The sequence below is a fragment of the Zophobas morio genome, unplaced genomic scaffold (assembly GCF_036711695.1).
Source record: "Zophobas morio isolate AGI-343-1 ecotype UQ-CSIRO unplaced genomic scaffold, CSIRO_AGI_Zmor_V1 ptg000023l, whole genome shotgun sequence".
Taxonomy (NCBI): domain Eukaryota; kingdom Metazoa; phylum Arthropoda; class Insecta; order Coleoptera; family Tenebrionidae; genus Zophobas; species Zophobas morio.
In genome coordinates this window covers 8,246,602-8,261,958 of record NW_026972128.1, presented here as the reverse complement: position 1 = coordinate 8,261,958, position 15,357 = coordinate 8,246,602, and the positions used below count along the sequence as shown (strand labels likewise).

Genomic DNA, 15,357 nt, shown 5'->3' with positions numbered 1-15,357 from the left:
AGGCTGAAAAAAAGAGCACTCGAGTTACACAAAAGCGGATCTTTTGTCTGAGCTGCAGGGTGGTGCTCCACCAAGCATAAATCATTACAGACAACAAGAATAAATTATCGAGTGGCTTCGAAACGAAGTTTCGGCTTTGAAATTTACGAGAAAGATGATTTGTGCGACGCTAAAATAGTAGAGGCTCTTTTAGCTACACTTGCAAGATAACGCTGTAAATTTAGTCTTGTAAAGTAGTTAAGTGAAATAACTTGGCTTCTGGAACAAAAATAGATGAATCGAGGGCGCTCAACGGAACCATGTGGAGAAGCTTTCTTCCTAGATCCGGGCCTGGACGACGTAATTTAGTTCCACCACCTTTCATCGTTACAGGAAATGCATAATTGAGTTTTAGCAGAAATCTTTGAGTAATAATTTGATTAGTATTCCACTTGGTGTAAAGGTTAATTCGTACTTAATTTAATAACGGAGACGTGAACTTGGAATAGTGAATTAAGAACAATTAAATATCACAATATGAATTTAATAAGGGTGTAAATAATACGTCAATACTGATAAAGGAATTATCTGTGAACTTTTCTAACTGAATGACACTCAATTAACACAAACACCGAATGTTTACCACAAGAGTAAATCTATTTTTGGCCGTAACCATCAAAACAAACGGGATTAAATTTGACGCACCCTTCCTTGCGGATATTATTCTCGGCACAAAAAATAAAACAGAGAATTCGGGGTTAGTTCAACTCTACAATGCACTCATTATACAATACAAAAGCAAGAAGTCACACGTTTCTCTTTAATGTCAACTACTGGAAAGAATATTTATTCTACATAATTATTATTTCTCCAAAAACAATTACGAAATTCACATTAACAAACTTTGCGGGTTAGACTTGAAATCTTAATTTTCAAAACAAAGCGGTTCCAATTCAAAAGATGTGTTTGTTCGTATTGTTCTTACTGACACCACAGCTGTTTCATCCTTTTACGGTTAAATTGACACACAAAGATCTATGAATTTTATGATGTTTTTAAGACGAAAATGTCGACATTAGCATAAATGAACGAGAGTGACTTTTTCAGCGTGGCCATTGTACGATTTCATATAATCTGTTACGTCGACGTACAAGAGATATAAAGTGCAACATTTATTTAAATCAGCCTTCTTGGGATCATGAACTATGCCTCAACCCACGATCTCTCCATTTATGTTATAAAGCATTTAACTTAATTGCATAAGTACTAAAATAAAAACTATAAACATATGCTGCAGTTTTCGTTGTCACAATTATGTCCAATAAATCTACCCATTTTTTTAATCTTGAAAGATCACTGATGTTCGTTACCAAAAAACTCTTAACCTTTTCTACATAACTGGACCAAGCAACAACTACTGAAATTAAATGGCTAATTATTGAAAAACAAAGTTAAAGCTAAATTCAAGCTTCGAAGGCACCCAATAAATGCGTTGTTTTTTTTTTTTTTGAATAGTGGACGAAGGACCAGAGGACCCGCTAAGAGTGACGAAATAGACTAAACTACGATATTTACGCATCCAGTCACGACTGCCGAGTCATGGAAAGTTAAAAGAAATTATACTGCTGAATTTGATCACACCGAAAAATAAACAGAGCTCATTATCTCCCCCTGTTGAACGTGAGTTTAAACTACCAAAGATTGTTTTCAAATTATTAATAGTATATTTAATTATATTAATTGTATAAGATGTTTCTAAAGGAGTCCTGAATAGTATATTACGGTGTAGAACGCATATGAAAACTGTTCCTGGAGGAATTAGACAACTACAACATTTTCTCTCCATGTGGTGGATACCTTTGAAGCAATTGTGAACATACGCATTTTACCTTTGCCGAGATATTTTGTCTAAGTTCAAATTTATATCCTGGACTCCATAATCAGTTTAAGAATTAAAAAAATGAGAATAAACGAAAGTAAATAAATAACAGAACAGAAAAACAGAAAAATGTTTTAAGATTCTTATTTTTCGAAGAGAAAACAAAAACTCACATCTTCTATCTACGCAAGCGGTTTCAACATAAATCTAGAATGACACTAGAGCCATTTATTGCACCCTGAAAAAATCAGTTTTACAAAATCTTTTGACATTCAGCAGATTATGTTACGAATGTTACATAACTTGCACCTAGGTGACGTCCAGTCACACAGTTATGAACCAAAATTGCAATTAAACAAGTCTTTGATGAGTTGATCACAAAGAAATCTCATCAAATTGGCACTTGTATCATTATAGCATGTTTTCATTCAATATTATTTATTTATTAAATCAATCACAAGAACTTTATTAATGTAAAAAAATTTAAATGGTCAATAATATGTCATTATAATTTGTAGACAGATATATTATTTTTTCTCAAAATATTTAGAAATACATGGTTGAAAAATTTCACCAAGCGCCAAAATGAGCTAACGATTGATCGAACGCTATTTCGATCGCCCTGTCTCAATTGTGATGATTTTTTTAATTCGCCGTGTACGCAGAGGGCGGAGCGTAACTGCAAAATACCTTTTATAAGCAACCAATAGCCCCGCCCACCCACCCCCTCTTCATTCCAGTGATTACTCTTAATATTGTTCAGCGCTATCTTAGAAAAAATGAGGCAACGGGTGGGCGGGCGGGGCTAAATTTAACTTGTTCCAACAGAATCTTTTATAAGCTAGCAATAGCCCCGCCCACCCACCCCCTCTTCATTCCAATGATTACTTTTAATATTGTTCAGTTTTATCTTAGCAAGTTTTAGCCCCGCCCACCCACCTTTTTTTTCTTAGAGGATATGTCATGTGCCAAAGTCGATCTTATCTTAATAAATACTAGACCCGCCCACCCACCCTCTATTTTCTTAGAGGCTATGTCATTTACCAAAGTCGATCGTATCTCAGCAGATACCAGCCCGTATTTTAACGATTTTATCTCTCTTCAACTGAGATCTACCTTTCATTCGGACTAGACAAAATGAGTCACTGAAATGGAGCCAGCCATTCGCGGGCAGGGTGAATTATACCAAGTGTTTCTTTTATTTTATACAGTCCCTGTAAGATTTATATTTTGCCCTTTTTTTCTTAATATCCATAGCTATCTTTTCACAACAAGAAACTTACAACATGGTTAAAATGGTACATTTTTGCAAAGAAATATGGATTCTGCAATTATCGGGCGGAGCCTAATTACAAAATTGATACTTCCTTATACAAATTTTCCATTTTATATGGATTTTAAGTTTCATGTTGCGAAAAGAAGTCTACATATATTAAAACAAAAAGACAAAATGTAAGCCCGCCCACCCGCCCTGTCTCAATTGTGATGATTTTTTTTATTCGCCGTGTACGCAGAGGGCGGAGCGTAATTGCAAAATACTTATTTCTTTACAAGAGATGAAAAACATCTTTTTCAGTATCGTCTTGTTCAAAAAATAGTATATAGAATAAGAAAAAAAAGGCAAAATATAAACACCGCCCACGGACCCCATCTCAATTGTGATGATTTTTTTATTCTTAGAAACCGAAAACACGTTTAAAATGACAAATTTTTGTAAGGAAATATGGATTTTGCAATTAGGCTCCTCCTCTAGGTTTGCCAACGAATGAAAACTTCATTAATATTTAGATCAAGGAAGGTATGGGTGGGGCTTAATCTTTCGCTTGAATTTTTTCTTAATATACATGGTACAACACGATACTCAAAAACAAATCCCGCTTCCATTAAATTTGGTTTGGCAAACCTTTATTTGTAATAACCTGTATACATTCAAACAAATAGATATATAATACCCGTAACAGTGTAAGAAACTAAATGTCACACTATATATTTTGACATCCAATTTTTTTTTTTTTGACAGCCAACATATTTTCGGTCGCCCCAACTGTCTTTTTAAAGAATGTGAAACCTTCTCGAGGACCCAACTCTCTTTTTTTTCTCTCCTACATTGTGATTAGTACCTACTTTTTATATTGTTTTCATAAAAAAAGTAAAATGTCTTAATCACCGATATGCCACTGTCTTTCATTCGAACGCATTACAATTTATTTAACAATTGCTCCAAAATCTATAAAACGCGACGCTAAGGCTGTATTTCTAGTGAGTTTTCACATTCGAAAATGTTCGGATCAACATTCCAGCAATGACATTTCTTGACGCAAATGAGGGTGCAAATTCCAAGGGGGCGCGGTCCGCACAAGAGCGGACAATATGAAATACAATCAAGGCAGATAACCAACGGGAAACAATGGGCTCTCAATTTCTCAGTATTTGCTTAACTTCGACTGTTTATACTTGTACTTTGAAAGAATCCGACCATTAGCACTGAAATTTTATTGACTTTGCCTGCTCAACACAGACGACTAATTAACTAATTAAGCATTATTATTTTATAAAAATAAAAACAAATTTACTATTGTAGATTTTGGAAATAACGTCATCAAATTGTTGGTGGGGATGATTAGCCAATTTTTTGTTGGCGTTTTACCATCTACATGATAGTCCTAATACACATATTCTCGTAAAATTTGATAACAATCGCTCGTTCTAATAAAAATCTGGATAGACGTAGACATGCAGACCATTTCTTTTACTCGAAGAGGTGGTTGTTAAAATTATTACAACACGCCACAAGGGTTAATGATGACACCACTATTATTTCCACTATTTATTAATAAAATCTACCGCTTTAGAACCTTACGTAAAATATGATTTATTTATGCTAATCAGAATCCTGTGGTTAATAAAAACCTGGGTTTAATTTAAATCAAGTTTAAACAATCCTTTAAACCACTTCAATTTTGTACCCACTTTAATATTACACCTCATTAGGAACAGTAAAGATTGAAGTTAATCACAAAGCTTTGAATTACTTGTTTTCTAAAAATAATTATTGATACGTGATGGATTAGATGGTTATCTTATCTTTATTTAACTTGAAAAAAAGATCAAAGGGTATTTAGACAGAACTTGCCTCGCTCCTGAATACAGCCCAACAATTATAGCTTCTTCCAGAAATTGATACTGCGAATTTAACTTTTTATGTAATCCCTGTAAGCTATGACAAATTACAACAATAACAAAAAATCAAGGTGGATTCATGAACCACAAGTACAGGAGTATGTTAGTATATAAAAATTAAATAAAATTTACTATGCAAATTTTTCAGGTGACGTCATCCAATTGTGGGCGAATTTCGATTATCGTTTTGCCTATAACATTACATATAAAATTTGACAGCCCATTTTCCATGTTTTTGAGGTTACTATTACGATCCTTAGTTCGGAAAGTAAAAATTCCATATTTTTTCTGAAAGCACAATAGCTTGGGTTGAAAGTAACACTTAACCCCTTTAAAAAATCACTTAGCTTAAAATACCGTACGTCGGAAACACGACCGAAAACAAAATCTCCAATGAAAGTGTACTCAACTCTTTTAATAATGGAGTGTTTAAAAACAGTAGCGGTTATGAAACACAAGACACGATGTTTTCCCCAACCTGAATACATGTTGTTCACAGCTCTTCTGAGGAAAATAAGCTCTGAAGTGTATACAATAAAACGCACGATAAAAGATAATGAGGGTTGGAGAATCGTTCCATTCAAGTATTTATAACCACCACCCAATGTTCCATATATAGTTTTATAGCCGCCTCATTAACTTCTATTTTGAGAAAACCAAACGTAAAGTCGTCCTTTTTTAGCAATTTCATTACGAAATTGTCTATTCGCGAATTATTTAAAGGCTGCCCACGACCGGAGCCAATACGTTAGATTAAGGCCGGCTTCCAATTGTCCGGTTGGGTACCCAAGAAATTTATGTCATTTACGATCGGGTTCTGTCTTGTGCATCTTATAGACCGTGGACCTGATTTATGCCAGATCTCACCCAATAAAATATGAGCCTTTTACGACTGTTCGTCCCTTTCATCTCCAATTTAATTTAAATAAAAAAATCATATACATAAACAGTTAACAAGAATTCTTTCTAGGGCACGGGTAGCTCCTAGATTATGATCACGACGTCTCAAACTATCCCCCCGCATTCAGTTAAACGTTTATGGTTGTGGGGCTGTTATTTTTACGATCGAGATTTGAGGATCGATATCCTCGTTATTTCAAGAAAATTTTCGGCTTCGATGTAACGTATTCAAATTGATTTGTACGAGATTTTTTCTGTTCTAGAAGGCGGAATAAATTTAGTATTAGTTCGAGGTAACATCACGCTCGTATACCCACATAAAAAGTCTAGTTTTATAAAGGGTTCGCGGATACCGCAGCTTCAATATAAAATCTCTTACACACAGCTGGATGCCGAATGGGGCAACAGTTTGAGTGTCAGGGGTTCAGTCAGACTTCCACCATTATCTATCAATCAATCAATAAACCCTCTTCTCTATGTGTACGTAAAAAAAACACACTGTGTTGTGATGTTTGGAGCGGTAAAAACTCGACATTTGTTATGCTTCGCAGGAACAGGAGACAGTCGGATTTATTGCGAGCTTAACTGAGAGTGAATTTAGAAAATAAAATCTTACTGTTTCAGTGTCCGCTGGTTCAATGTTTCTACTTTTGGTTTGCACTTCTATAAAAATATCGCTTTTCATTGAATATAACTGACCTTAACCTACCACCCACAGTCGAAAGTTGAAGGTGAATTTTCAACAGTAAAAACTCGTTTTTGTATCGATTAACGATACTCGAGTATAAGAAGATATTAATTTATAAACTAAGTCTAAGCTACTATTAATCGTGCCGTTCATTAGTAGAGTAATAACTACCAGAGAATAGGAAACGTCTTTATTTCCTTTTATAGAGCTTGCGATAGCCTCTAACTTATTTCATAAATAAATTAACAGTATCAATAAAATACAAAAGCACTTTTATGTAAGTGAGGATACGTTTATTATACACCCAACAATAATAGTGTGTTCGAGTTACGATCCAACAAATTAAAAATCTAAACTATAAAAGTACTACGTATATTAAATCGTACTAAGAAGTAATAACATGGCGACAAGAGTTTGTAATTTAAAATAAATTATATAATGTACACAAGAAAAAACTCAGATCTACCTTGCAGAATTAAACACACGATTATTTGTGGTTTTTGTTGCAAATTGTTACATCATCCGTACACTTACAAGAAAAATACTAAGTCGGGTTAAAAGAATGTAACACATACAGAAGAATCATTTATCTCCAGCTAGAACTTACGTCTTGATTTATCACACTGAACAAGCTTTCCAAAATAAAGAACAAGTAGAACGAACCATTTAAAATAAATGCACCTCTGATTAAAAAACTATAACCATAAATCAGTCTTGATTTAGATTTGAATGTACTTGACATTAGTCGGTTGTTGTGACTGTGATGAAACTTAACCAAAAACATATTTAATATGTTTAACGAGTTAAAATCTTTATCGTTACCGTTAACCCAAAAATTGGCCCCGAAACGACAATCCATGAAATAAATCCAGCTTTTTAGAAAAAATATAAAACTTGATTTTCAACTAAGATGTCCTCGATAATTTTGTGACGTCATCAACTTTTTAGTGGGGATAAATGCAATATATCAATTTTGGTGCACACACACACTATTTCGGAAAAATTGAGTAAACTGTTTCTGATTTAATCAACGCAATAAATTTTAATAATTTAAATTTCTAAAATATGAATACATTGTTAAACCACAAATAAAGGAAATTTATAATGCGGCATACTATAAATTTCAAGCGAGATTTACTCTACACACATTCAGCATAACGTCAAGTTTTTGAGTTTGCAAAGTTTTAAAGCAAACAGTTTTATAGTTTCTAAGTACAATTGCAAACTTTTGTTGTATAATTTGGATTATTTTCCAAAAATCCACATACATGTCCATATTATTTTGCATATTTTAAATAGGATTTACTGTGAAAAATTACAGAAGACAAATTTTTGGTGAAGATGATCACACAATTTTTTAATAATGACACACTTTTACAGATCATGTGTCAGTTCTGTAAACGCCTTTGTTTTTAACCTGAGGGGGGAAGCTTAATTTAGTACATCTTAAATCTAGACTGCAATCTGGTCTTTGAGTAGGGCCTCTATTAACGAGTCAATTTTCATAATAAATAAACAATGTATCATTTTTTAGATCTTTACAGTTGAACCTAATACAACACATATAAATGTTTTAAATCATTGTAATTGTAGCAAAATCTATTAAATATATGGTATTTATTTTATTTAATTTGATCAACAAATAAAATTATATACGGTTTATCTCTCTGATTCTTTCACTGATTTTAGTTCTCCACTAAACAATCTACAGATATTTCGAATGTCCGTACATCCAAAAAAAATTAGAAAGTGACGAGTGGGTGTTAATAGGTAGATGAAATAACTTGTATATTTATACGAAACTCATACTCATATTATACCAATTTTATTAACACAAGTAGTAACACTGCTAGGTATTCCAGCGGTGATCAAGTTTACAAAGTACATAGCGTTGTTAAGTCATTGAAAAGGTGTGGTTTGTTTTAGTTTGTTATTTGTTAATTAAGTAACGAAATTATAGCAGTGTTGTTGTTGTAGCAAAATTTGAATAGATATTTCCACTTGAGATTACTACCACTCGTTTCTAAAAATTAAACATATCAAAACAAAAATCGTTCGCACAAAATCATTCGATAAACCTTTAAAAACAATCGTCTGTTCTATTTTCAGAATAACAAGTTTTATATTGATTGATTAATAATAGTACCGCGCACTTATAATTTATTCCTGACGGTGGTGAACTCAATTCTGTAGAGAAATTATTTTTTTTTACTTTAGTTGAAACTAATTTTTTATAACCTTCCCTTAAAACGAGTTATTCAAGATATAAACATGGACCACTTATTAAAATAAGCCAACTTCCAAATTGTGTGTTAACAACGCGCAAGTCAGTCTCAACACCGCGTAGTTCAAATTAAAAGTGTTTCGACACACCCCAAAACAATCCAATTTGAAAGTCAAACAAGTAAATTTCCTCTGCTCTTAAAAAATAACGCGCAATATGAAACCGTAATTATCGATGATAACATTTCTAATACAACACAGATTAAAAGATATTGTTCGAGTTACTTCATTTTAATCCTTTCAGTGAAAATTTCGTCAACGCCCCTCATGACAAATAATATTAACATTTCCTCACTTTGGAGTGTCGTCAGCCCGTATTTACCAATTTTGAAATTCTTTTCAAACTTACATATTACAAAACATTATAAAGATAAGATTGGAAGATTTACGATTATTTTACATTTTGCGCGCGAAAAGTGCGTATTTACCTGAGAAGGTGAAAAGTTTCCGTAAGAAATAAAAAACTTTAATCTTGTAACTGTACTCTGTAGATCGCATGATTGGTTATCCTACTTGCGAATCAGAAATGGAATCAAAAACTTGTAAATAAATACACTAGATTAAATAAAGAACAGCAGATACCGTGAATGTTTATTATTGGATGTCATGCTTTCATAATATCATTCCAGTATCCTGTTTGCGTTCTGCAACTGATTGTGTCTGTTATTAGCACATACAAGTGCAAGCGTGGGTTCTGATGTGTGGTAATTAAAAGACATATTTTATTTTTTGTCTTCCTGTTTATTTCACCTTCTCGATTATTAAAATAGATCAAATAATTTCATGGTATGCTGCTTATTATTCGACTGCTGGCAAATGGGGTGTGACTGAAAAAATTTACCATACACTTCCGTCTTTACTGCTGTCGGTTTTGACATTCATGTCAAGAGAGTTGGAACAATAAAAATCCGGGCGCTACGAAACCCAAGTACTTTTATAAAACCACAGGTGGAACATAAAGAATAAAAAGGATAATACAGGGGAGTAAAATGTACCTGTATTTCTCTCCACTTTATTGCTTTTCCTTTTGTCCTTATACATAATTTATAACATGTCTTTCTTCATACCTCGCACTCATAATCTGGCGCGATTAACGGCGTACATTTATAATTAGATTTCCAGAGTTTTTGTTTTGGGAAATAAAACCTCATTACAATTCAAACTTAAATTGGACAGAAAGCCCCATTTTACGGTTCTTTCAAAAATTTGAATTTAAAATCCCGACTAATTAGACAAAAGTTCTCTTTCCAAATTCTAATTAGACAAAAAAATAATTAAAAACAACAAACGCTTCCCAGCTTTGACCGAAAAAACAATTCTTCGAACAATTTGCGCCGACTGAAATAATCCCTAATTACGACAACAAATGTCAAACGTGACAGATCAGATAACCAAACTCCGAGCACAGCACGCTATGACCATCAATTTCGAAAACCGTCGATATTCAAGCAATCACCGTGTATATACTGATTACGCGTTTTAGAAAAAAACCTGGCACGTAAAACAGTGTGTACAAACAAACCTTGGTTTATTTTGTTATCAAGGTAGTCAAGCACCAGACTGATAGTCGCCGCAAAAAACGCTCTCCCAAACAAATGTTGCAGGGAAACCTTTAATAATTAACAAAACTAACGAGAAAAAGCTTCGACGCAAATTAATGAGAATTGCGTCATTAGAAAAGTTCAAATAATAAATATAAACAAACAGAAAAATGCGGAGATTTGAGGCTACCGGACGGTGAAACCGCGTAAAAAATTCACCACTATACAATTTCATCTATGTTAAAGGGCGTTTCATACATGAAATAACTCAGAAGCGCTTCAACAATTAGAAATAAATTTTTTAAAAACCATTCTGTTACCTTGTGTGTATGTCAAAAAAGAAGCCACTGTTGCGAATATTACTAAACTATATTTACAGTAACACGCATAAATTGTTCCAGTCATTGTTTATACGGAAACACAATTAACAAAATCACCACTTTCATTACATAACACTGATTTTTTAAAATAAATTATCACAAACAGACGAAACTGCTCTTGTCAAAATCGCTTGCTACTCTGCTGCCGCCATATTTTATTGTGTTCCATGATGTTATTTTTTTCAAGTGTGCTCACGCTAGTAGAGGGGGAAACGAGCATTGGTGGTGCCACCAAGCGGCTTGAGAATGAATCCGCCGCAGGTCTCTTCTTTATTTGACAGCTGTCATTGTTTATGAATGTTAGTTACAATAAAAAATGAAACGTTTGTTTTAATCAGTTATTCTAGTGCCGAAAGTAAATAAGTACAATGATTAAAGCAATTTTAGTGTTCAATAATCATGGAAAACCAAGATTATCCAAATTTTATCAATATTTCGTAAGTGTTTTAAGGTTATGTGTACTGCCGCAATGCAACAAAATATTTCTTTCAGCCTGAAGACATGCAACAGCAAATAATCAAAGAAACTTTTCAGTTAGTGTCTAAGCGTGACGATAATGTATGTAATTTTCTGGAGGGAGGCAGGTAAGCGTTTTTACTTTGAGTCAATATGGTCACACTTCAATTTGATAACAGTTTAATAGGTGGAAGCGATTATAAACTAATTTATCGACACTACGCCACTTTATACTTCGTGTTTTGTGTGGATTCGTCTGAAAGTGAATTAGGAATATTGGATTTAATTCAGGTGTTCGTTGAAACTCTAGACAAATGTTTTGAGAATGTGTGTGAACTCGACCTCATATTTCACGTTGATAAAGTTCATTACATTCTAAACGAGCTCGTCATGGGTGGTATGGTCTTAGAAACTAACATGACTGAAATATTGACTAGGATAGAAGATCAAAACAAACTAGAGAAACAGGAGGTAAGATCAATAAACACACACACACTTTGCGTTTTGTACGGGGATAAGGACATCACTGTATCGTTATAGAATCTTTGGACACTTGACACAGATTTTAAAGAAAAATTAGTTTCGATGTGGTCACAGCCTGAGTTCTAGTTTAGTAAGTTAAAATACTTTCAGGAAAAGTGTGTTGTCTTGCTTGGGGGTGGATGGACGTGTTACATAAATAAATATAAATCTGAGTTTGTTATGTATTAGTAAAAATCAATTGTTGAAGCTGCGTTTAACAATTATCGGATATAAATGAAGCGTTTTGTTTGTTTTTAGGCTGGGATAGCGGCAGCCCCTGCTCGTGCTGTTTCAGCTGTGAAAAACATGAACATTCCTCAACAAATCAAAGATATTAAACTGCCTGATCTCCCGCAAGCGATTAAAGATCTTAAATTCTGACCTCAAGTCGCGTCTCAGTTTCACAACATTGATATAACTTCATTTCATTTACCCTCAGACTGCAAATCTCTGTTGGATGAACCTTCCTCAGCAAAATATACCTGATCCCGCATTTTAATCATCATCGTGCCCGTTTTAGTTATGAGTGTAACAAGACTTTCATATACCATATGTGTAAATAAATACCTAATAATAGAAGATAATAGCAATTTATATATTTTTTGTTATATTCTCATTAAAAGTTTTAAATAAAAAAAAAGTTATTTATAACTATTGATTTATACAATATATTATTTTCTTAATGATAATAATAAACGAAGAGCTGAGTGAAAGTGCTATTGTTTTAGTTGTCCTCAGGCTGCACAATTTCCTTGTTATCCTGCGAAAAAAATATAAGTACACGTTAATTACGCTTTAATTACTACTTTACCTTATTTCGCTTCCCATATATCGAGTAGAAAGTGGTCGTGACGGTCGACTTTTGCCCCGTATTTTGATTAAATATTGAACACTGATCATACGGGGGACAGTACAAGTGCAAACTAATCGCTGTATCGACGTTAGAAGCGTTTTCAACTCGGTGTAAACCCAGGGAATCTAAAATTTTTCACTTGTTATTAGTTTGACCTTGATAAGTGTGGCAAAAATAAAACTTGCGAAAGCGCGATAGGTGCGATAAAATGTAACTTTTTGAACTCGGGCTTTTCCCTTGTTTTTAATATTAAAAATTATATTCTTGAATGAGATAATTCGATAAACCTACCATTCATGTAGCACACGTCATTCAGATTAAGCGACGTCCTTTTCGTTTGCCTGAGTTCTTGACCTTCTTCGTCCGGCCACGCAAATCTTACTTCTTCAAGGGATCCTTGAAGAATTTTCATAAAACAGTGAGCATTGGCGTGGTCGTGGATAGCTGAACCATGACCTTCACCCCAACAAAGAATCATTAAATTGTATCTGTCGTTGCCCTTGTCAACCAAGTTGCGTGTATATCTAAAGATAAATTGTTTTTGTTAACGGAAACGGAAACTTTCTTGTTTTGTAAGTAAGGAAGTATGTTTTTAATGGAATAAAGTCCCTAAAATATGCTGACGGTGTCTCGGGGGTGTACAGTGAATATCGACCCAAAAATGACATTCTGAAGAAATATACGAATCGGATATAGACATGAATGCGTTTTCTGTATCATTTTGTTTGTCAGCCTTGATTTTTTATTGTGTCGTTGTTTTTCTCCAACAAGGTCGTTAATTAGTTTAATACTCATCTGTGATTATTTACGAAAGAATTTTTTAAAGATCTTTAAAGGGTTTCACGATTCACATTTGTTGTTAATTATTTGAATTTCCTACGTTGTTCAAATAAAATGCCAGCTTTGTTGTCGCAGTTTCGTAATTATTTGCCACATGCTGTAATATAAACAATAATTGGAGCAATCTATTTCGTATTCAACAAATGCAACAACTGATGAAATTTAGTAATCTTCAAAAAATTATTTTTTATATTTCGAGAAAGACAAAAGATTACAAGACAGGAAACCTACTTTTTATAAGTAAACACTTGTAACAATCAGGGTTTTTAGCTCAGCTAATGATTAATTATTATGCTCGAGTTCATAAACTAACTTCTTCGTTATTTTTAAAGTTATTTATTTACATATTTGTTTATGGTGTCATTAATGATTGACAAATTTTTACGCAAGGTACTTTTCGGGAAATCATATTTAATTTGTAAGTTTAATTCATAATAATCAAATTCTTTGGAAATTTTATATGTACTTTCTGATTATCGTGGATATGATAAAGCGGTAATAAAAATTTATCGTTCCATCTCTTCCAAATAAATGATGATCTCAAAATTCAGTTAATCAAATCTCAATAAAATTTTTCGCATGAGGTGTTTATTTACAGTAAAATGAAATTTTGTTAAGATAGTGACACTGATTTAATAATTACTGAACATCGACTGAAACAATTTTTTATTCCTCTAAAGAGTTGATGACGTCATCCCAAAATTGTTAATTGCTTAACAATATATTTTTCTATTCAAAAATGTTAAAGTAAATTACCGCTACTTAAGAATTTGATATTAAAACCAATTCAAAGAAAAATTATTTACCTTTTTTATCATTATTCATTTGTGAAAGTGAAGCAAAAAATAAGAAACAAATCCTATTACTGGAATGACGGTAGTAAAACAGAAAACTGGAGAAATTATTATGGAAGAATTGTTACGAGGATGGAATTTACTATTAGTGCAATACCCTTTCTGTTTTGATCCAAGAAATAATCATTTCGGTCACGTATCTGACATAACAGTTACTCAAAATCTAAAATTCGAGTAAAAAAATTCCACACTACTAAAAAACTATCTTAAAAAAACCTTTGATTTGAACAAATTAAGATGTATTGCTTCATTCAAAACTAAGTGAAATCTTAATTAATTATTATTATTTATAAATATGTTATTATGGCAACAAAATCGTGCAGAAATAATGGTCAGCACTATTGTGTAAGTTAATCATGATTTTTTAAAAGAAAATTGTGGATTTTAGTCGGAGCGATAAAGCAAGAATCGATAGGTCACTCTTTCGCAATAAAAGCGAAACAAGATTAATTTTTTCTTGAATATATTGTCTTAATCGACTTACCTATATCTGTCAAACTTTGCGTATTTCTTCCAGTCAACAGGATTCGATTTGTACGACTTCATCAGGTAACTCACTAACTCAACATTGACAGATTCGCACTCAAATATCAACCGTAACTCTTTTATAAGATCGCTGAGATTGCAAACAACAGGTAAACCATTCCCCAAGTGCTTACAAAGCTTAGCTTCCAAAATTTCATCACTGCCATCCCGGATATTTTTCTTATATTCGCACAGCGACATGATCGAATAATTGTTGATGTTTTCCAGTCGAACACGAGTGTCGTTTTGTTTCTCTTGAACAAAACCAGACTTCACCATTGATATGCCGATAACTTCTTCAGTCTTCTTATCTCAGGTCAAAGTTAACTCAAAATTATTTCAAAATATTGTTGTTGCTAACATCAATCAAACTAGAAACTCACTTGAGAAGAACCCTCTTTATACTGCAAAATCCTTACAGTCGTTCAGTACATTCTTCGTGGGAAATGGCAAATTTCTCAATGGACTTTCTAACTA

The 15,357-nt window shown here is 33.1% G+C and overlaps 3 protein-coding genes across 5 annotated transcripts in view; 1 reads left to right on the top strand and 2 right to left on the bottom strand.

Moving 5' to 3' along the window:
• LOC135134604 (neogenin) overlaps positions 1-10,993 on the bottom strand; it is a 96,041-nt gene extending 85,048 nt beyond the window's left edge. For both annotated transcript variants that reach the window (XM_064063324.1, XM_064063325.1), the window contains exon 1: positions 10,771-10,993. In XM_064063324.1, the coding sequence (XP_063919394.1) occupies positions 10,771-10,855 (85 nt within the window). In that variant the 5' untranslated portion in view covers positions 10,856-10,993. The remainder of the gene's footprint in view (positions 1-10,770) is intronic.
• Positions 10,994-11,114: 121 nt separating this feature from the next.
• On the top strand, positions 11,115-12,521 carry LOC135134606 (AP-3 complex subunit sigma-2). Of its 2 annotated transcripts, XM_064063329.1 has the most exons (5): positions 11,115-11,267; positions 11,323-11,414; positions 11,466-11,757; positions 11,827-11,899; positions 12,067-12,154. In XM_064063329.1, the coding sequence occupies exons 1-4, from the start codon at positions 11,199-11,201 to the stop codon at positions 11,893-11,895; spliced, it is 522 nt and encodes a 173-aa protein (XP_063919399.1). In that variant the 5' UTR covers positions 11,115-11,198; the 3' UTR covers positions 11,896-11,899; positions 12,067-12,154. The 2 variants fall into 2 exon arrangements, with proteins under 2 accessions (XP_063919399.1, XP_063919398.1); XM_064063328.1 differs by lacking the exon at positions 11,827-11,899 and having other exon boundaries at positions 12,067-12,521.
• LOC135134605 (cysteine dioxygenase type 1) lies at positions 12,383-15,207 on the bottom strand. The gene is made up of 4 exons (XM_064063326.1): positions 14,840-15,207; positions 12,953-13,185; positions 12,620-12,786; positions 12,383-12,568 (listed from the first exon to the last, which is right to left on the bottom strand). The coding sequence occupies exons 1-4, from the start codon at positions 15,157-15,159 to the stop codon at positions 12,533-12,535; spliced, it is 756 nt and encodes a 251-aa protein (XP_063919396.1). The 5' UTR covers positions 15,160-15,207; the 3' UTR covers positions 12,383-12,532.
• Between the last annotated feature and the right edge of the window lie 150 nt (positions 15,208-15,357).

Excerpts from the sequence above, each read along its gene's own strand:
- LOC135134606 (XM_064063328.1), top strand. The coding sequence starts at position 11,199 with ATGATTAAAGCAATTTTAGTGTTCAATAATCATGGAAAACCAAGATTA. Across the intron at positions 11,415-11,465 it reads AATTTTCTGGAGGGAGGCAG|TTTAATAGGTGGAAGCGATT; the intron begins GTAAGCGTTTTT and ends ATTTGATAACAG. Across the intron at positions 11,758-12,066 it reads ACAAACTAGAGAAACAGGAG|GCTGGGATAGCGGCAGCCCC; the intron begins GTAAGATCAATA and ends GTTTGTTTTTAG.
- LOC135134605 (XM_064063326.1), bottom strand. The coding sequence starts at position 15,159 with ATGGTGAAGTCTGGTTTTGTTCAAGAGAAACAAAACGACACTCGTGTT. Across the intron at positions 13,186-14,839 it reads GCAAAGTTTGACAGATATAG|ATATACACGCAACTTGGTTG; the intron begins GTAAGTCGATTA and ends ATTTATCTTTAG. Across the intron at positions 12,787-12,952 it reads TGACGTGTGCTACATGAATG|ATTCCCTGGGTTTACACCGA; the intron begins GTAGGTTTATCG and ends GAAAAATTTTAG.